At 34.6% G+C, this 23,190-nt stretch overlaps 1 protein-coding gene across 1 annotated transcript in view; it reads right to left on the bottom strand.

Annotated features, from left to right (window-relative positions):
- Nucleotides 1-5,314: 5,314 nt before the first annotated feature.
- Nrk (Nik related kinase) overlaps nucleotides 5,315-23,190 on the bottom strand; it is a 136,752-nt gene continuing 118,876 nt past the window's right edge. Inside the window, exons 24-27 of the mRNA XM_042688214.1 lie at nucleotides 21,410-21,559; nucleotides 17,264-17,399; nucleotides 11,891-12,030; nucleotides 5,315-8,508 (exon numbers count right to left, since the gene is read on the bottom strand). Of these exons, the coding sequence (XP_042544148.1) occupies nucleotides 8,413-8,508; nucleotides 11,891-12,030; nucleotides 17,264-17,399; nucleotides 21,410-21,559 (522 nt within the window). The 3' untranslated portion in view covers nucleotides 5,315-8,412. The remainder of the gene's footprint in view (nucleotides 8,509-11,890; nucleotides 12,031-17,263; nucleotides 17,400-21,409; nucleotides 21,560-23,190) is intronic.

The following is a 23,190-nucleotide window of genomic DNA, read 5'->3' as shown; positions in this document are numbered from 1 at the left end:
GCAAGATCACCTGTTCTGGGGCTTCAAATCAGGGCCTGGGCACTATCCCTGAGCTTTTGTGTCAAGGATACTGCTGTACCACTCGAGTTATAGCTCCCTTTCTAAATTTTTGGTAGTTAATTGGAGATAAGAGTCATACACTTTCTTGACTAGGCTGGCTTTGAACCATGATCTTCAGATCTCAGCTTTCTGAGTAGCTAGAAATACTGGCATGAGTCATTGGCACATGGTGGTACATAACTAATTTTAACATTTTGGTGTTTCTTTTGCAACAACTCTATGAATGAGAGTGAAGGGCAGTAAAAATGTGTTGAGTCATGGATTGTGAGGTAAAAGGATCTATCTCAGTCCAAAAATAAAAGATGATGTCCACTGAAAAACTGAAGGCAGTGATAATACAGTGGGGCACTTGAAAATGAGCTTACAAAAGTTATAGCTATTGGTAATAACAGTGTATCGATGGCATAATGTGGTCAAAGTTATTGGGCAGGAAGTCACGGATCAGAAGAGAAGTTAACCAAAAAACATTTAGATAGTTTTAACATGATCAGAATTTTAAGTGTACTGTTGAATAATATGTTTAGAGAACATTTGAATATTTGAATTTCTCAAATTCAGTTCAAATTTATCATTAAGAGGTTAAGTGTGTTAGTAGACAACTAGGCCATGAGGTTTTTTTTTTTTTTTTTAAGGAATTTTATTTATTTGTTTTTTTGGTTTTTTGTTTGTTTGTTTTTTGCCAGTCATGGGGCCTGAGCTCTGGGCCTGGGCACTGTCCCTCAGCTCTTTAGCTCAAGGCTAGCACTCTACCACTTGAGCCACAGCACCACTTCTGGCTTTTTCTGCTCGGAGGAATCGAACCCAGGGCCTCAGGCATGCAAAGCAAGCACTCTACCACTGAGCCACCTTCCCAGCCCTTTTGGGGTTTTTTTTTTTTTTGGGTCCAGTCATGGGGCCTGAACTCTGGGCCTGGGCGCTGTCTGTCCCTCAGCTCTTCAGCTCAAGGCTAGCGCTCTACCACTTGAGCCACAGCGCCACTTCCAGCTTCTTTTTTTCCTGCTTATGTGGTGCTGAGGAATTGAACCCAGGGCCTCATGCATGCAAGGCAAGCGCTCTACCACTGAGCCACCTTCCCAGCCCCAGGCCATGAGGTTTTTTTAGGAGGTGCCTAGGCTATGGAGTCTCCTCCTTCACTTATGGCATTTATAAAAGGTCTTGAGCGGGCAAGTTTCCCTCTTTCATCTTTTCTGCCTGGTAAAGACACTGGTCATTCTCTTCAGATGACACAGCAATAAAACACCAAATCAAAGATTAGCCCTTATCAACTTTGTTCATACTTTGGTCTTAGATTTTATAACCTTCAGAGGAGTGAGAAATAAATTTGGTTCTTTTTAAGTTTTTTTTTTTCAGTCTCAGGTATTTTGTTACCGCAGCACACGCTTACTGAGACAAGAAGAAATGGTGTGGTGTGTGTGTGTGTGTGTGTGTGTGTGTGTGTGTGTGTGTGTGTGTGTGTGTGTGTGTGTTTATACCATACTTCAATAAAGAGGAATAAAACATTTACAACTTGATGGGGGGAGTTGAGAGAGAGGGAAAGTGGGAGAAAAATGAGGGAGGGGGTAACACTTCTCGCCAACAACATACTCATTTCCTTACTTATGTAACTGTAACCCCCTCTATACATCACCTTCATAATAAAATTAAATAAAAAAACCAAAAAATTTAATAGCAATAAATTTAAAGGTGGGGCTATCAGGAAGAAAGGAGCAAAGGGTTAGCAGAGGGGATTTGAGGAAGCTGCTACTTCGTGAAAAAGAAGGAATATGGACACTAAGGAAGAGATTATAGAAAGTGGTAGGAAATGATTAAGAATTTTTGGCTTTCCCATTTAATTTTTTGCTTATATTAGATTATTAAACACAGGTGGATAGGAAAATTAATTTTAATCTTTTAGTTCTAATTTTTCCCCCTCCACCTCATACAATATTCCTTATTCTTGTGAGTAAAGAGGTTTTATGGAGAAGCTAAAGAAAAATTATTTCAAAATGTATAGCTATTTAAAAAAAACTAATTTCTTTAGCATGATTATATTTGGCCTTTCTCAAAAGGAAATGGAAAGAGGTACATTCATTTTACAAGGGATAAAGTGGGGCAGGAATATAAGGGCTTAGAGGAGAAAGAGAGGTACAGCAGCTCTGAGAAAGGATAGAAGGAATTACGGTTTGTAAAACAGGACAGAACCACACACAATCAATATCAAGGAAGTTAGTTGTCTAAGGCCTTAGGGGTGCTGATTTAACAAAGATTTCCATTACAACACATGTCTTGGAAGCTCTAGAGTCACAGAGACTAAGTAAGCATTAACCATAGCAATGTATGTGAGTGAAGACCAGTGATGGAGTTTTCTAATGTATGCAAGATACCCATGTCCTTTATATAACTGTGGTAGATGAAAGAGGAAAGCCTCAACAACATTAGTTTTCAATTTTCTCTCAGATTATCAAGATGAGAACAGGAGTCCAAATAACTGTACATATATATCTGGGTTTTGCATGTTCGTGTTTAGAAAATAAAACTCATACTTTATTTTTATGATATTTCATAATACCTTTTATGAAGCTCACATTTCTCAGCTTGTTATATAATTTTAATTTCACTTGTGGGGAGAAGCTTTTCATTTTTTGTATTTCAATTTGCTTTGAACTTCATGATACTTATTTCTGACTGTCTCATTTTGTGAGAATCTTCTTAATGGTGTGTCTATCTGCCCATCCACAGTAAAAAAAACAAAAAACAAAAAAAAAAAACTTCTATGTGCCAGAAAAGTGCTTGAGATATAATTGTTTATGGGAGAAAGCATATCAAATATATAGGACAGTGTATTAAAAAGCTTTGAAGACCCATAATCATATCAGAAGATGTTACAATACGAAGTTAATCCTGGGGGGGGGAAAGTCACATTTAAAACCAAATGTTGGATTCCAGTTGAGTGGCTTATTCTTGTGGGGTTTTCATGTAAGCAGTGTTTGCCATTACTCATAAACCTTGAGGAGTAACTAAAGGCTCATAGTGGCTTCTTTGTGTTTCTTTAAAAGGTAAGCACATAAATGTCAAAAGACAGAATTATGGTGCACTATATCTTTTATTTTCAGATTTGTGGAATAAAATCCTCCCCTGACATTTGCTTTATGTTTATTTTTTAAGTTTCCCCATAGTTTTTTATTATCATCAATTAGTTGTACAGGCATTTTCCTTGCAGGCAATGTGATCAGACTCACCCTTTCTTTCACTTTAATTACCACATATATGTCATGATTCTTTAGTCAAAAGGACAGAGGTGATACTTTCATGAAATAACAAATGGATTTGTGGGATTTTAAGTGGTTTTAAATAAAACAGCATAAAAGGAGATCTAGTCTCATAAAAGATCCCAATTTTTCCCTGAGCTTGTATTTTTATTGAATATTTTCTTTATGTTAAGCATCAAATGAGGTATTTTGGCATATGGGGTAGCAAAGCTGAATAAAAAGGTTAACCTTATATTTATCTAGTCTTTTCTCTACTATAAGACTGAAAATATAAGTACACATGGAAGTGATCATTATTTTGCATCTGTTGGCATGACATATGATAAGACTTTCTAGAGCATATTTGACTTTAATTCATTAGCTAACATCATTCAATTGTTGGAGTCAGAGGAGACACAGTCCTTGTCTTCAAGAATTTTAGTATAACCTGAAATGATTTATCTCCCAAAACAACTTCCCTGCAAGTGATCATTTTCTTCAGATCACTTTCTTATTTGTACTAGACTGGATATACTCTACCCTATACTTCCCTCCATCCCCTTTTTTATTTTTTTTTGTCAGTCATGGGGCTTGAACTCAAGGCCTGGGCACTGTCCTTCAGCTCTTCAGCTCAAGGCAAACACTCTACCACTTGAGCTACAGCACTATTTCCTGTTTTCTGTTGGTTTATTGGAGATAAGAGTCTCATGGGCTTTACTGCCCGGCCTGGAATTGAACTTCGACCCTCAGATCTCAGCCTCCTGAGTAGCTAAGAATACAGGTGTGAGTCACCAGCGCCTGGCTATATTATCTATTTACTTAGACAGCTTTATATTAGGTGTTTTTTTTTTTTAAAGACATGCATTATTGTAACAGTTTGCTTACTTCTGTTTTTCTCCATTAAATCCCCTATTTGACCTTGCACAGTGGCTGGTGATAGATGTGGTTGAATCAAAAAAAAAAGAATCTCAGTATAACTCAAGTGTAGGTAAAGGCTTTGTAAACAGATAATAAGTTTCTTTTAGATGGGGAATCAGCATTGAAAAAAGTATTTAATCAATAGATTTTTTTTCAGCACTGTGACTCAAAAATTAACTCACTGAGTCTACTCATGTCCTGTCTTGTGCTTGTGCTTTGGTAAAGGCCTTCAAGGATAATGAGCTGGGCCTCATTCTGTTCCAGTTAATTGTGAATTGTGATCATACTTTTATCCCTTGGCTCAGAACACTATCCCTTAAAAGAAGTTGAAATTAAAGTGGAATAAATCAATATGGTTGAATGAAACACTTTGAAATTACCCTCTAAAAGCCTGGAAAAGTATCATGTTAGTGTAGGTATTCTAACTTCTGGATACCTGGCCATACTTAAACACATTATGTATAAGTTCAGAAGGCTTTAAATGGAACAGCATGATGAACATTTCTCCTGAATGTCCTGAAATGATAGGAAGTACAAGAATCATGCCTCTCATGCTTCATGCTGAGAGAAGTGATGCTTTTTTGGTCCCAAATGAAAGGATCAGCTTCGTGGATAACTTGGCATGGTAATGTTACCTTCTGTTTCTACTATCAGCCTATACAGAACCTGTCCTTTGTATAGGGCTCTTCCTCTTTCCTTTCCACTAGACTTAGTTAGGATGGTAGGTGAGGCAACAGTAAAACTTGCTGGCTTTTAACCATATCATGTCTCATATGTTTAAGAAAAATTTATCAGTTTATAATATACTCATTGTAGCTAGAAGATTGTTTTTGGTCGGTTGTGGGGCTTGAACTCTGGGCCTGGGTGCTGTCCCTGTGCTCTTCAGCTCAAGGCAAGCACTCTACCACTTGAGCCACAGTGCCACTTTCTAGAAGATTTTTTATATAACACTGAGTTATCTCTTCTTGGTCAGAATTCTCAATACAAGGGCAAATTTCCTAACATCTTCTAATCAATAATATTATTACATAATTTAAAACATTATATTCTCCAATAACTCCTAATTCCAAGCCATTACACAATTATATTGAAATAATGACACTGATCAATAACTTTTGAAAATTTTTATTTTTAAAGATTGAAGAATACGTTCATTACAGAATTTCTGATTAAACAATTAGCAGTCTCAAAGATTGTCACAATATTTTTAAGAGTATAGGTTGGATATAAGTTGTTGAAAAGAGGCATACATTTTGAGAAACAAATTGAAGAGTACTTAAAAGATCCCATTGCATGTGTGTGGCATTCCTCAGTTTATGTATATCATCTAAACTAGTTGACTCTTGGTAAAAAAAAATTACTTAGTGATTGCAATTTATCTCAAAACTGGTAGTAATAAAAATGTTGCAATGTTTGTACTCTAATGTGTTACTGAATACATTAAAATTTGTGTATTATAATGTGTTATTGAAAGTATTAAATTGTGTGCATTCTAATGTGTTTTACTGAAAATAGTAACTGTGTGTGAAATAGAGAAGAGGAAGATGAAGAGAGAAGGAGGAAGGGAGGGAAAGACAGGGAGGAAGGAAGAGGAAGAAGGAGAGAGAGAAGGAGAGGGAGGAAGAAAGAGTAAGAATACATGTGTGATTCCTGCATATTTTACCATCTAAATGATTACACTTTCTTACTGTTTCCTCTCAGGCTCTTACCTTCCTTTAACTGACTCAACCACTCAGAAAATTTTCTTATCAACTTTGTTTTAGCCATTATTTTCTAGTTTTCATATATTTCCAATAATGTAGTTTATTATGGAAAATGGCTTTGGTGAGAAACAAAACAAAACAAAATTTCACTAAAATAAAGACAAACAATGCTGCTCACAACCTGCTAAATCTTCCATGCTTCAAACAAAATGACTAGGGAAAACTGCCTTCCAGAAAATTCATCCCACCCTTCTGGGAAGGGCTAGAGCTTTCAGGTGTTGTTACTCTAAGTGATGTAGAGATATAATTTCTTCCATCTATTATGAAGCACCCAGCAAGGTACTTTTAAGATTTCATTGTCCCTTCACTTTCTTATTTCAGTTAGAAAAGGATGTAAATCCTGACTGATTTGCATCTCTATTGGAAATGTCTTTTACCTATGAACGATTTCAAATAATGTCAATCTTTTCTATATGGCTGCTCATTTCATAACCTCCCTTCTTGCTATGTGCCTAGCTTTCTTTCTTCATTAACATCATGTCCTTTAAAGCTCAGTTACACATTTCCACTCTTTCATGTGTGGTTGCTTTAGAACATCTCAAAGATTCTCTTCACTCTTGCCTATGTTTGCTGGATAAGCGCCACAGAGGACAACGGGAGTTGACTTCCTAAACTACTTTTAACTATATGATTTTAACTTTGAGTAAATATTATTAAGAATAAAAGAATTAAAAGACTTGCTCCTACATACTACATAAATGAGAAAAAAATCTGAAATTCAAACATAGCAAGCTCCATTTGCTCAGCAATGAGGTACTTGCACAGAGTTCCCCATGGCCTATTGGTGTACAAACATAATAATGTACACTACCTCTATGAAAATATTTTGAAATAGAAGTTTGTTTTCCTTTGCAAAATGATTGCATTTAAAAAGTCGTTTGTGTTGTAAACACTGAAGGATGAGCCAGTTGGAGAATCACATTATTGTATCACAGTAACAGAACGTGATTCACATTTATTTCTTTAGTTAACGGATTCAAGTTCTCCTACATTCTCAACTCTGAGTTACTACACTCTTGATCTTGATAAAAGTTGTTAGGAAAATCCAAATCTTCAGTTTTGGCACTTGGGTGCCAAGAAATGATGTGCTATCATGAATTCACATGTAATCAGCTGCTTTTGATTTCTGGGTAACAAGGTAGTTTAAAACTTATTGTCCTGCTAGCACCATCTAAAGATTTTAGAAGCAGAGCTAGAGGAATTCTTAATGAGGTATACTTTGTGGTGGTTCTGTTGCTTCTTGCCCCAGAACTAACCTTGGCACTGAGGATGGATATGTATTAATTATGCTTTTCACCAGGTAGCAGTTACTATAGGTGACTAAACATCACCTATCTGTGGCGTCTATACCATTTTTGAGTGATGGGCCTAGCATGACTTTCACTATTCTAACTTTACAGATGTAGATATGTTTTTTCAAAATCTTCATTTCATTATAGCACTAAATCTGGGTTTGAATAATCTTAGTTACTGATTTTACAGCATTTGAAACATGAAATTTTAAGTATTCATCATTGAAGTCTTTTGTTTTATGTTTTATCACTTTTTGTTGTTTAGTAAGTGGAAAATTTTAAACACTTGAATTTAGGTTTGGGTAAATATTTGGTGCTGTGTGAATGTCATATTATTGGCCAGGTAATGATTTTGAAAAAAATGGCTAATTTTGGGCACAGAATTTGACGCCTACTTTAAGTATTAAAAAGAGAAAACTCTTTCTACAGTACATATGTATTGAAGTTCAGTTCTGTATTCAGCCTTACAAGTATATAATTTAGTGATTTGTAAAAATAGCTATTGCGCATCTTTGAGGATTCCGAGGAAAATCAAGCATATAAACCCTCCCGTTTTTCTTCTCTTAGGGAGAAAATCAGTTGAACAAGGAGTAAAAAAGAATACAACTGGCCTTTGACTATGATCTTACTTGGGAGGAGATGGAGGATGTGTCCTCATTTATCACTTCAAAGTACTCTGGGCATGCAGGTTGTTCAACCATAGTCTAGACTATTACATAGTCATTACAATCTTTGTTTCTTTGAAAAAAATCATGGATAAATTTAACTTTTTTCTCCTCTGGAGAAGTTTTATTCATGGCCAATTCATTTGTTGGTAATCTAACTCATAATAAGATTCTTTACTCAGTATTGTAAGTCTGAATACAGATACTGTCCAAACTGACCTAAGAATAATGTTTGAATTCACAGTAACAAAAGTTACAAAGTTTGTGCAAAAGACATTGTACATCATTGGAGTACATAGAGCTTGCTATTGTTAATTTTATATATAAAGCTGCATTTCTCATTAAAACTACTCTGTGCTACATTAAAAGAAAGTTTCTGATTTAATTTTTTCTCTAGCAATAAAAGAATGCTCATTTAATCTCAGAAATGTGAAGATGCAATTGAATATGTATCATAAATGTAGATGTAACAAATCACTGGAACCTCTTAAAAACCATAATTGCTTTGGAGGTCTTGAAGTTTCCCAAGAGTCATGAAGTACACTCGGCTGTGGTGGTTGCGCAGGGTAGAAGTAAAAAACACCTTTAAAAAGAAAAAGACACCATCAGATATATAATAGTGTTGAGTTACTACTATATAGCTATAATGTCAACGAATCTGCATCTCCTAATTAAAATGCTATTTTTTCCTCAGAGAATGATGGTTTAAATTAGTTTGCAGTATAAATTATATATTTACAAATAAGGTCTTATTGTGCTCTATAGAGTTGCAATTCACTTAATTTAAGTAAAATTATTTTCTGTAGGTGGCATTCAACTACTGAATTTCTCAATTAGATTAGATTAACAATTCCTTGCTTTAAAATCTACTTTTACTCTAATTGGCTTTTCTTTTCATATAAAATTATTTGGATGTTGTTTACTGTTGCAGCTGGTGTCTGAGTAGCTACTGCAAATTTTGCCTTGGCACAATTTTCTATTTAAATGAAATTGACTGACCTAAATATATTGTTAAAAGGAGGCAAACCCAAAGGATTACAAGGACATATTGTTCAATGTGAGTAGTTCCATGAAGAATATTAGATGAGAACACAGACATAACTATCTAATAGATGCCCCCTTCTTAGGAATAAGCTTATTTATATTCACAACGGCTTTAATTAGGAAAGTCTGAGAAATAATATTGATGAAGATAAGATAGCCTCGATTTAACATAGTTTATGTAACAAATTGTAAGGTAATTTACTATATACATATTACACAAAATTTCATGCTCGAACCTAAAATGCTTTTTACTAGTCTTGGAGACGAAAGAATTCAGTAAGGCTCAGAAAGACCAATCACGTTTCTCCAGTTCTTGTACGTAGTTAGGTTGCAGACTCTGGACTGTTTCCTAGGTCTATCTGACCTCCAACAGTCATTCTTGCCATCACGTTATATTGAAAATTGGCCGTCTCTGATGATGTGCAGTGCTTTACCCTGCTTGTTCTGGCATTAGCGTGAGTCTTGTGTAGTAATTTCTAATGTTTTTTTATTCCTAATATTAGTATGGGAAGGGATGGGAAGGGGAAACAAAGGAGGAGGCTACAATGCTTGATAAGAAACATACTCATTATCTTGCCCATGTAATTGTAACCCCTCTGTATAGTATTTTCATAATTAAAAAAAAGAAATAAAAAATAAAATTCTGGCAACTATTCTGGTAACTATTCTGGCAACTATTCTGGCAACTCTACTTATTATATAACCAAAGGAAACAAAGTCAGCATATCAAAAAGATACCTACATAAACATGGTTAATGCAGCCTGATCCACAACAACTTTGGAATCATCCAAGGTAGCCATCTACTGATAAATGTATAAAAATATGGTACATACAAATAATGGCAAAAAGATTAATAATGAAGTCATGCCATGTATGGCAACATGGATGGAACCAGATAATATGTTGTTTATAAGCCAAATATAAAAAGAAAAATACTACTTTTTTTGTTATGTGTAGAAGATAAAAATACTTGATCTGAATGTAGAATAGTGATGGCTAGAGATAGAAAGCATGTAGGAGGAGAGGATAAATGAAAGTTGAACACAGAGTGCAAATTGTATGCATGTGTTCAAATATCACACTGAATCCCACTAATATGTGCAATTCATACAAGTCAATTAAAAATCATAAAACATTTTAAAGGAAGGTTCATTAAAGCATTTTTATTTTAAAGTATCACTTTAATAAAAAAAATCTAAAAGTTACTATGGAGCCAGGTCCTGGTGACTTACTCCTATAATCATAGCTATTCAGGAGACTGATCACTAAGCATCACAGTAGTAAAGTGGGTAGCAAAGTCCTTGAGACTCTATATTAGTAAGCAGCATCCAAGACTGGAACGGTGGCTTAAGGGGTAGAGCTTAAGGGGTAGGGTAAGAAAATGTGGTACACACACACACACACACACACACACACACACACACACACACACACACACACACACACTAGAATTCTATGCCTCCATGAGAAAGAATGACATTGCCCCATTTGTTAGAAAATGGAAAGACTTGGAAAAAATTACATTAAGTGAAGTAAGCCAGACCCAAAGAAACATAGGTCCCATGGTTTCCCTTATCTTCAATAATTAGTATATGTCTAGGACAAGCAGAAAAGTTCAAAAGCTATGTACATATGACCATATAAGATGATGCGAAGCAAAATGACTCCCAAGATAGGGACACAAGAGGCTTTTTAAAAAATCTTTGTTGCTGTTTTAAACGTATTTATAATGTACTATGCAATTTTTTTGCTCTCTTTAAGTTACTTATAACGCACTATGTGATTTTTTTGCTTCTTCTATATGTTCTCCCCTCATGCTATAACCCGTTTTTTACTTTATTTGATTCTGCTGCCCTGCATCTTGTATATACATTTTTCTAATTTGGGGAGGGGAAGGGAAATAACAAAATGCTGAAATAAAGATACAGGTTGAGCTATTGTAACAATGAGATGTATGAGACATTATGCTGAAAATGAACTTTACAACTTTGGGGGGCTGAGGAGGAGTTGGGGAGGTAGGGAGGGAAGGGATGTTAGGGGAAAAACAAAGGAGGGGTTAACAATGCTCAATAGAAAATGTGCTCATTACCTTACTCAAGTAACTGTAACCCCTCTGTACAGTATGTTTAGAATAAAATATATTAAAAATAATTAGTATATGTCTAGGACAAGCAGAAAAGGTCAAAATCTATGTACATATGACCACATAAGATGATGCTAAGCGAAATGAACCCCAAGATAGGGACACAAGAGGTTTTATCTTTGTTGCTGTTGTTTTTTAATGTACTTATAATATACTATTTGATTTTTTGTTTCTTTTGTATGTTCTCCCCCCATGGTATAACTCCTGTTTGCAGCGTATTTGATTCCAGTGTCCTGCATCTTGTATGTACATTTTTCTAATTTGGGGAGGGGAAGGAATCTAACAGGATACTGAAATAGAGATGGGGGTTGACTCATTGTGGCAATGGGATGTACAGGACACTATGTTGTAAATGAACTTTATAACTTTGTGGGGGGGAAGGGAGGAGTTGGGGAGGTGGGGCAGGAAGGGATAGTAGGGGAAAAACAAAGGAGGAGGTAACAATACTCGATAGGAAATGTACTCATTACCTTACGCATATAACTGTAACCCCTCTGTACAGTATCTTTACAATAAAAGTACATATTAAAAAACAGAAGAGAAAAAAGACATAATTAGAGAGTATAACATTTTTGCTAATGAGATTGTTTTGGAAAAAATTGTCATTTATCAAATCAGTATTTTAATAAAAAAGGAATATTGTTTTAATTAATTTTATGCTATTTTGAAAAATATATAACTTATACATTTATGGCCAGAAGGTAAAGGACATACATTGCTTTAGTTAATTCACATGTTTGCCTAATTTTTGCTCTAATTTAACGGTGTAAATTATACCTTGTCACCTCGGGTACAGAGAAATCTCAGATTCTTGATTGCCCTGCGCTTCAGCTCATTTTCCAGAACTCTTGATTGCAAAGAGCGCACTTCAATGGCCTTCTGGCCCCATCCAGTGGTTCTCTGTGTACACTCAAAAGCTTCAATACAAAAGAAAAAAAAACTCAGAACAACATAAAGTCTTGCCAGGAGTAACAAAAGCAAAACCACACTCAAGGTTTGATTATTAAAAGTTTGTAGTTTTCTCTTATTCAGTAATCAATCATTTAGTCATTTCTCCATTCTGGAGTGTCTTCAAATAAGCTGCCTGAAGGCACCTTTGCATCCAACATTGAATTGCTAGATGTCTCTTAATTCTTCTATTTATATTTGCTAAGAACACAAATAAAGTCTATATTCATTCTACTATGTTTTTAGACATTAAGATTTACCCACAGCTATTCTTTATTTTATTGGTATGGCAGCATGTGACCTTACATTCAAATAGGAGGTCTTTTTATTTTGTTGGTCCTGGGGCTTGAACTCTGGGCTTGGGAGCTGTCCCTGTGCTCTTCAGCTCAAGGCAAGAGCTCTACCGCATCAGCTACAATGCTACTTCCAATAGGAGGACTTAATAAGCTACTGTATTTGTGTTCATGTTACCTACATGGAAGCCTGACTCTTAAAAATTAAAATGTACAAAAGGACTTGTTCAAATAATGACTTTAGTAACCTGAATGCAATTAAATAAATTACTATTTTATAATTAGAACTAAAGCTAATTTGCTCTTGTTAAGGATCCTGTTCAGAGAAACTTTATTAAGATCTTAAATTTAAGGCCTGTTTTATAACATTTTGTGACAACACAGATCATGAAAATTTTTTTAGAGCAGAAAAACCTAATTATGTGAATTGCCATATAGGAAGCTAATGTAATATATTTTCTGTCACAGGGAGCCATGTTAACATTAATGTCTAACTTTCAAGTTACAGTTCTTTGTGCATTTTATGGGAAAGAAAATACTTATAAGTAAATGAAACTCCCAACATTCAAAATAATATAAAGATTGCAATTCATGTTATTATAATTTAGAAAATTTAAAAACAAAGCAGTTTTATTCTATATTATTAAAATATATAATCAAAATCAGAATTCATTAATCTAATTTTCCATTTTGAACAGAATAAACTTTGTGTAGATATATTTCCCATCTAAGTCCTTGAAAATTTTCATGATCTTTAAATTACTTGGATGCCTTTGTTCAAATCAAAATTTACCTGCCATTCAAATACATGTGTTTGTGTGTATAAAATATACATTAAAGGACTCATGAAGGAATTATTTAACTTTTTTTCAGGTAAAAACTCTATCCCTTTAGCCTTGAATTTTTAAACTTCTATGAAAGTCACTTTCATAGGCATACTGTAAGCAATGGAACCCTCAAAAAATTATGAAGCATTTATTCTGCCCTGTTCTCTTTCCTATTAAAAATCGAATGACTTATGTGTATGAAATTAACATTAAAATGTTACATGAAAATTATATTTTGACTTGCAAAAATGTCCATTCTGAAAGAAATGAATAAGTCCAGTTCGGACCAGAATTAAAAATACCCAAGATTATAATGGAAATAAAGAGAATCAGTAGCCCAACTGAAAGGAACAACGAATAGACTGTTAATATAGATTTGAATTCTTTCACCAAAATGAGCATTTTATCAGAAATAGTATTTTTGGCCTGGTGTGTGCTACTACATACTTAAAATCCCAGCACTTGATAGGCTGAGGCAGGAGGACCATGAATTCAAGGCCAGCATGGACTATGGAGCAATATCCTGCCATGAAAAAAAGTATTTTTACACAGAGTAATGACTAGCATCATCTTATATGGTCATATGCACATAGCTATTGAACTGCTGTGATCCTCTACTAGGACTCTCCTAGACATATACTAATTATTACAAATGAGGTAAACCATGGAACCTATGTTTCTTTGGGTCTGGCTTACTTCACTTAATACGATTTTTTCCCCAAGTCTTTTCATTTCCTTCAAAATGGAGCAATGGCATTCTTTCTTATGGAGGCATAGAATTCCACTGTGTGTATATACCACATTTTCTTGATCCATTTATCTACTGAGGGGCATCTGGGATGGTTCTGTATCTTAGCTATGGTAAATAATGCTGCATTGAACATAGTTATGCTGGTGCCTTTAGTGTGGCCTTGTATTTATTTGGGTAAATGCCCAGGAGCGGAATTGCTGGATCATGGGGTAGTTCTATGTTTAGTCTTTTGAGGAACCTCTATACTGCTTTCCAGAGTGGCTGAACCAGTTTACATTTCCAACAGTGTAGCAGCATTCCCTTTTGACCATAGCCTCACCAGCATCTACTATTATTTATTTTCTTGATAATGCCATTCTAACTGGGGTGAGATGGAATCTATAAAATGATGCTAATTGAAATGAACTCCAAGATATGGAGCCAAGAAATTTTTCTTTGTTGTTGTTGTTGTTTTTAATGTACTGTGAGAAGTTATTTCTTTTTTCCTTCATTTCCCCCCTTTGTTTTAGCTTCTGTTGTCAGTCTTCTTGACTTTGGTACCTTGTGTCTTATATATATATATTTATCTGATTTGGGGAAGGGAAGGGAAACACTACAACAAAAGGGTGAGACAAAGGACAAAGGGTGAACCAATGCAACAGCGATACTCAGGAACACTATGTTGGAAATGAACTTTACAACTTGGCAGGGGAGGAGTCGGGGGTGGGGAGGGGAGGAGGGAAAATGGGAGCAAAAACAAGGGAGAGGGTAACAATGTTCAACAAGAAATGTACTCTTTACCTTATGTATATAACTGTAACCACTTTTGACATCACCTTTATAATAAAAGTAAAAAATAATTTACCCAGAATAAAAATTTGTATACCTAATGTATAGGCAATTTAGCAAATCCAAGTGTCCAATTCATATAGTCACACAGTCTCTCCTTTAATCCTGTAGCATCTGCCACTAATCATTGATCTAACATGGTAACCTGATTGCTGAAATAAGATTCTATGTTTTGGAAGTGTGATTACTTGGTAGAACTTTCTGTGATTATTAAGTCTCTATGCTCCTGAGAATGCAGAGTGATAATTTATTACTGAAAGTGTTTATCATACAGTTCATGGAAATGTAAAATTTATATTAGAGAAATCTAGATCTGGGCTGGATTTAAATAATTTGCTAGAGAGCAAATTATGACTATAGATTTCCTTAACATCAGTGTTAAATTGTAGTATAATCTTTCAAACTATCATATACACACACACACACACACACACACACACACACACACACACACACACACACACACACACACACACATATATAACTTAATGTGCTCAAAGGACATTGTATACACACCTGAAAAAGTCATAATTAAACCCATTAAAAATTTTTACAATAAAGTTAAGAATTGGTGGATTTGGGGAAGAGGGATTAGATATAGTAATATAGAAGGTGAATATGATCAAAGCACTTTATGGGCATGTCTGGAAATATTACAGTGAAACCCCTCACTTTGCATAATTAACATATGCTAATAAAATGATCCTAAAATATATCATTTATTTGTGTTGTTATAATTTACTTACTTCTGAATGTCTTTCAAATTCTGCCAACTTAAAATAATGTTTTGTTCTAGGATAAAAATAGGTTAGAAATTGTCTTGCATAAAGGGAAGGGCTCTAGAATATTTCTCGAGATCCATTTTGATTCCTGTACTTGTCTAGGGAAATAAACATAGGGATTTGAACTGAATTTCCTTATTTCCATTTCTGATGAACATACTGATCAACAAAGTACCTTTGTAAAGATATAGCAAGCTTTGTTATTTCTATTTGTTTTTTAGTAATATTTAATTTTATTGTAAAGGTGATGTACAGAGTGGTTACAGTTACACAAGTAAGGTAATGAGTACCCTTCTTGCTGGTTTGCCCTCTCCCTCATTTTCTCCCACTTTCCCTCACCTCCAACTTCCTCACTCCACAAGTTGTAAAGTTCATTTCTAACATATTGTCTTGTAAGTATCGCTGTTGCATTAGTTCAGCCTTTGTCCTTTGTCTCACCATTTTGTGATTCTCCTTTCCTTCCCCAAAATCAGATAAACGTATATGTAAGATACAGGATATTTTCTTTTGCCTTAGATCTGTCAACTTTATCAAAAGCATTTATCTTCTGTCACTTAAAATGTTTTAAATCCTTAGAAGGTTCTTAACTGTTTGAAAAAATTGGGGCAGGTTTTCAGGACACAGGTTTTCCTCAGCCCTGACTACATATGCAAACATAAAAGCTTCTGTGATAGAGTGCAAATTGCTATTATCCCACAGAAAAAGTTACCATTAAAAATAATTTCTCTCAAAGTGGTCCTTAAAGTGATGTGGGGTGACAGGTCAATTTTAGTCACTTTATAGAGATTTCTAATGTTTCTGGCTTCTCCTACATTTCTCTTTCCATCTTTGTCTCTCTCTTGCTATATACACCCTCCACCCTCTAGCTGCAGATACATGTTTGCCCTTTATTTGCTCCTTTATATTCCTCTTCCTTTCAGAAATAGTTATCTTCCACCATATCATCTTGCCTTCTTTAGTATTTTTACTTTTCATATGCATGCTGTTTAATATGCATACCCCATCTTGAATTGCCCGTGTTGTCACCAAGCCTCAGAAGTAAACAAGAATATCAAATTATTTGAATCTACCAGTTCAGTAGTCAAACATTACTTAGAAAGAAAAAAATGTCCTGGTCTGATGAAGATGAAAAGGAAGTTTTCTTTATGATGCCTTTGGGTTTGTATCTGACAGACATTCTAGCAAGTCATACATATCATTTTTTTCTGAATGTTTTTATTTTTCATAGGAATAGCATTCATTAAGCAGAACAGCATTGACTGTAGGGAACAAATATGTTTTGCTCTTATTTTTATGACTCTCTGACAGTCTCCTAAGATAAAGGTAAGTCACCACAATCAGTGTAATGGAAAGAAGCAAGTTCAACATCAGTGTGAAGTCTGGAAGCAAAGAAAGTTGAAGAAAGATAATAGATTATGGAAATGAGTTTATTCCTATTTCAATTATTTATTTCAGTGAACAACCATGATAACCGAAATAAATGTCTCTTTGATTCTCTTGTGAATTTGCTAAGAACATAACAAACATTTGTTTTTCATTTTACTAAGGAGAATCAGTGTCCAGGATTCCAAATTAACCCTCTGTGCACTGACAACATGAAATAATCTGGCAAATGTTTTCCTAGAACATACATACATGTATGAATGCATACATACATACATACATGCATTTAACTTCTAAGCTTCACTGGCATTATCTTGAAGAGTAAAAAATATACATACCTGCAGAAGATGGTATATCTCTCCACACTTCAAGGACCTTCTTGAACAGTTCTTCATTTTCTTCCACAGAGAGAGCTTCAGGATTGAAGGTGAGCATCACACCAATCCCCAAGCAATCAGGTAAAATGATGATATTCTGTGGTAGAATGATATCCATGGGCTGGTATTATGTTTCATAAAAACTATGTCTAACATTTTATCTCTACTCTTTTAATTGAAGCAGCTTAGTTGAGTAATAAAGACCAGAAACAGGTTTAAAATGCAGGGAGGAAAGAAACTTCTAATTCTGAACTAAATAGCATAACATCTCATCCTTGAAAAAAGTTGCTTTCCTTATGTTCTAAAACAATTACCCTTGAAAATTAAATATTAATTCAATATTTAATATGATTTCATCTGAAAAAGTATAGATATATTTCAAACATAAGTGAATTCTTGAAATTCCAAAAAGTATATATATGGTAATGGAAGAAACATTACTTGTTAAAGATAAGAACTTAAGATTTATTTCAACAATTAATGAATAGTTTAGCAATACACGTGTGAACCAAATAATACAAAGTTCTAGGGTATTAGTTAACTCATTAAAATAAAATAAAAGAAACCTAAAAATAGCTTGAGCTTGTAATGCTCACTAGGGAAAGCTTTATCCTGTCTTCATAGCTTGAATCATAATCCATCTCCTTTTTCTTACAAAAAGATGCTGAATTTTTCTCTAAAATACAGTTGGTACACACAGAGACATATTAGGTGATAAACCAGAAATACTAAGCAATGTCTAAGCATTTTTATATTTTATGATACATAAAGTGATATGACAAAATTCCTTAAAGTACAGTTAGAGATACTGTCACACTAGCAATAATTCCCTGAGAAATGAACAACTGTGCTTCTGTAGTTTCTCCAAATTAACAAGTTACAGAGAGAAAAACAGTCAGAAACTATACTTGCCAAACCCACTGTACTCAGGCCAAGTGCTGGAGGCCATGTCTCAGCAACAACAATCCTTAAAACTAAAATTGGGATCCAGAGGCGAAAAGCAATTTTAATACGTTCCCTGGGCACTTGCATGAGCAACTGAATCAGAAAATTTAGAGATGAAGGAAGAGAATAAAACAAATTGCAAGAAATAAACTTGTCTGAACAAAATCTGTTTGCAATAAAACTGGACTGCTGTAAGTCCAGACAGCCGCTGGGGTTTCTTGCTTCTTAGATGATTCCTGAAGTAATGAGATATTCTTTAGCACACATGTCTCTTTTGTAGCATTATAGCTTTTGTAATCTTGTAGTCTTGGAAAAATAAGAGTTTAGAACATTCTGTTTCACACACTATGTCATGCTCTTATATTAGGTCTTTTTTAATGGGTCAAGACACTGGGGTATCCAGCTAAAAATAATTTTTATATACATGATACCCTAATTAGGTCAGAAGATGCTTCTTTTAAAAGCTCATCTCTCCGGGCCAGGAAGTTGGCTCAGTGGTAGAGTGCTTGTCTCACATACATGAGGCCCTGGGTCCAATTCTTCAGCACCACATAAATAGAAAAAGCCGGAAGTGGTGCTGTGGCTCAAGTGGTAGAGCTCTAGCCTTGAGGTGAAGAGCTGAGGGACAGTGCTCAGGCCCAGAGTTCAGGCCCCACGACTGACAAAAACAAAAAAACCACACACACACACACACACAAAACTCATCTCTCATTCTAACTTCCATAGTAATTAGCAGATGGTTTCAAAATAAAATAATTTTCCTCATTGTTTTAGCCAGGTCAAACACTGGGTTCTAACTTCTTCAGTGGATATTCAAATAAATGTAAACTTGGACCTGTGTTGCAATTCAGTCTTTCCTGACATCTAAATTAAAGATATCTGATATGACTAAACAAATAGTAAGATGCAGAAGGCTATGGAAGACAATGCATGAGTATATATGCTAATAAAATGTTTTTTTTTAAAAATTAGTCTGTGGTTTTGGCGAACAGGTTTAGTGATTCTATATCAAAACAGCGTGAATTGTAGAGAATAAAAAGCAACCATTGGGTGATTAGCTAATACTTTTCAGAATGACCCAGATAATTTTTAAAGATATTTTTGCTAATGTTCTGACAATTGCTTTTTTTGTATTTACTGATTTTTTTTCTTTTTTGGTGATTAGGGAATTCTTTTTTTTTTATTTTTTTATTGTGAGAATACCATACAGAGGAGTTACAATTACATGGGCAAGATAACAAGTACATTTTTTTTGACAATTACTTCTTATGTTTTAACTGATTATTGGAGATATGATCGATTTTGAAAGAAATTTTGAAGACTAACATAGTTTGAAAGCATAGTCCAGCCTGGAATTGGTGGCTTACACCTGTAATCATAGCTATTCAGGAGGCTGCAATCTGGACAATCACAGTTCAAAGCCAGCCTAGGCATTAAAGTCCATAAGACTCCATCTCTACAGTAACTTAGAAAAACCTAGGCTAGCACTGTGACTGAAATTGTACAGTGATAGCAGAGTAAGCAAGGTATGCATGAGCCCCTTAGTTCTAACCATGAAGCAAAAGCACAATGGATACAGTGGGTCAAGTCTGTCATTCTAGCTACTTTGGAGGTGCAGAATGGAGGGTCCTAGGGAAAAGAAGTTCACTGGATTCTATTTCAATCAACGGCTGGATACAGTGGCATGTGTCTATCATTCACTGTGATAGAAAGCTCAAGTTGGACAATCCACAGCCTAGGACAGCCAGGATATAAAGAGACTATTTGGAAAGTATCTAATGTAGAATGGTAGGCAAATACACTGATAATAATCTACAATGAGTGAATGTATTAATAAATAAATAATAAGAAAGAAAATGAAAACAAGAAAAACTACCCAAAACAAATAAATAAAATAAACTCAATGTACATATATGAAATTGGCACTGGGAAACTAGAGAAGCTGTGGGGGATAGATGGGAGAGGGGAATAGTGGAAGGAGTGACACTGATTAAGATCCATTTACACATAAAAAAGATATTCAATAGAAACTGCTTTATAAAACTAAAGATAATAAAATGATTTTTAAAGGTATTTAAAGGATTTTAAAAGATTTTAAAAAGAAAACAACCAATGCAAAAAAGGGGCTAGAAGTGTGAGTATAGTGGTAGAGCATCTGCCTAGCAAGTGGGAGGTCCTGACTTCAAACCCAGTGTATTAATCTGCCCCCATAAGTATATATAAATGTATATAAATATTTTTCTGGGAACTTTTACATAATGGTAAGCTGCTAAAATTTTGTCTAAAAACTGGGAATGGATAAAAGGTAAAAATTGTTGTTTCAGGCCTTCTTTCTAAATATAATGTTTAGGACAATCATCATTGTCACCATTAAATTCAAAGTGAATATTTACACTTCACACGTATATGGGATACTATGCTACATTCAAGCTCATATATAATCTACAGCATTTCTAGAACTGTCCATATTTTAAAGGCTGTGCCTTATTTGTAATACTTATAACCATTTAAGAGTTAAAAAGTGAGTTGTATTTGCATGCTGAATCCTTTTTTCAGAAAGATCAACTATAATTGATTGAATATCAATATTATAAGATAATTACTTAGAATTTGTTATATACTACAGTTAAAATAATACACTAAAGAAGGCTATTCATAATAATGTTTCAATGCCACTATTTCACTAAAAAGATCTCTGAATGTATTATGTCTAGCCAGACTAAAGCAAGGACTGCAAACTCATGCCTGCTGAGGTCAATTACTATAAATGCATAATTATGGATGGCTAGAGAATGCAGAAGATATAACTTCTATCTAATAATGGCAAGATAGTAATGTGGGCCTACGTTGTCAGGATCTCTTTATCAGTAAAAGTTCAAATTTGAAATGTAAACATCATTCATTTTATACAACCCCCATCAAAAAAACAAACCAAAACAATGAAACACTGTATGAGACAAAGACTATTTTATAGAATAGACTCAGCTCTCTGTAATATGAAACTATTGGTTATTTTTCTTTGTGCATAGCCCCTTTTCTGGCACTCTATTCTTACGTTATCTCCACTCCAGTAAAGGAATTGCTAGTTATAATTTTCAAATAGTCAAGTTTTTGGAAGTCAGAAAAATTAATAGTATTATGTAATAATTTCTAGAATCTTACATTATTTGGCAAGGTCACGTCAGATATAACTTCTGATTCCGTATCAATGATATGATAACCATCTGCTGAGCTGAAGAAAATCTTCAATGTCTTCTCAGGACCAATTGCTAAGTCAACTGTCACTGGCTTATAACCAAGAGTTGGAAATACCTGAAAATATAAAATTAAAAAATAGCCAAAAGGCCAAGAAGATATTCCGACTAAAATAAAAGTGTCTATATTCTTTTCCCAAATGTACAAGTTTATGAAATCCAGATGTATTGTTTCAGTGCCATATTGTATTTAAGGACCCATGTACAAAAATTTTTCTTAGGTCTATTACTACAACAAATATGCAATTATATTTAAGTTCTAAACATTGTTTGACTTCAAAGAGCACATTGCCAATGATCATAATTGCTTCATGTGGCTCTGGAAGGTATGGGCTGCCTTTAAATTCCTTGCCTTGAGCTTTAGCAAATGGAGGAGCTCATCTGGTCTCTTAAACCTGTTCGCTGGATCAGCTGCTTTTATTTTTGCCAGTATTCGTATATAGGCTTCATAGGACATATAGTCTCCTTTGGAGTCTGCTGATTGATCAGTGCATACTTAGTAAGGAATGAAAAAGGCCAGACATGTTAACCTACCATAGACTGGGTAGACTCTAGTTTCCTATGCTTTCTACTCATGGTCATGGTGGAGAACTGAGCCTCACAAGATTCACTGTACTGTAGTCATTAGGTGAGATTCATGAACTAGGATGAGGACTTGGACAAGAACTATGTATCTTGGTCGACAGACTGAACTTATCTCTTCATTTTTCAGTTCTATACCAGGTAGCCATAACCAATCAGCATACACCCAAGAAGAAACCCATACCCAAACACTGACAGCTGAGCCAGGGCCAAGTTTAGGAAGATCAGATCAGGGATATGATTTGTATCCAGATAGACCCAGAGTGCTCTATTTATAAAGAGACATAGTTATTGTGCAAATATGCTTAAGAAATAGTCATAAGAATTAGACATGTTTACTTTTCACAGGTAAGCTTTTTGGCTTACAAAATAGGTCATATACACAGATCCTGACCTAGGATACAGAAGTATTTTATAAATATCTTTCTAGAGTCTATCTGTATATGTCCCTATGAATGGTTTCCTATAATACATCCACAGACCAGCTAGATTAATATCATCTGGAACATTTGATACAAACAGAGATTTCCAGGCCCAGTACAGATACCCTAATTCAGCCTGGGGTTCAATTTGAGATATAAATGCTTTTACAAATAGTCCAGCTGATTCTGATGTTCATCCAAGGTTAAGAGCTTGCAGTATATCAGACCTCACTATACAATAAGCATATTTAAGTGAAAACTAAGAATTATATACGTATGAAGTCCTTACAGCTCTCAGATTACAGAGTATGAAAAAATATGCAACAGCTTGTTTGGGACATTTATATCTTAATTTAATATTTTTCTTATTTTTGAGATGTTGTAAAAAGGGTTTCAATTTCACATATCAATTAATGAGTACAGTGCATCTTGATCAATATACTCTTTCTTTTCTTTTCTTTTTTGCTTATGTGGTGCTGAGGAATTGAACCCAGGGCCTCAGGCATGAAAGGCAATTGCTCTACCACTGAGCCACCTTCCCAGCGCTCAATATACTCTTTCTGTCAGGTCAGTCTTCTGTCTATCACAACCCCATCCATCCTCTGAAGTTACCCAATTCCATTTTTATATATGTACACTGAATATTATAACTATATTCTTCCACATTTCCTCTCTCCATTTACCT

Source organism: Dipodomys spectabilis, unplaced genomic scaffold (assembly GCF_019054845.1).
Source record: "Dipodomys spectabilis isolate Male_0828 unplaced genomic scaffold, ASM1905484v1 ptg000113l, whole genome shotgun sequence".
Taxonomy (NCBI): domain Eukaryota; kingdom Metazoa; phylum Chordata; class Mammalia; order Rodentia; family Heteromyidae; genus Dipodomys; species Dipodomys spectabilis.
Note: the sequence above shows the minus strand (reverse complement) of the source record. Positions and strands in the feature narration are given on the sequence as shown.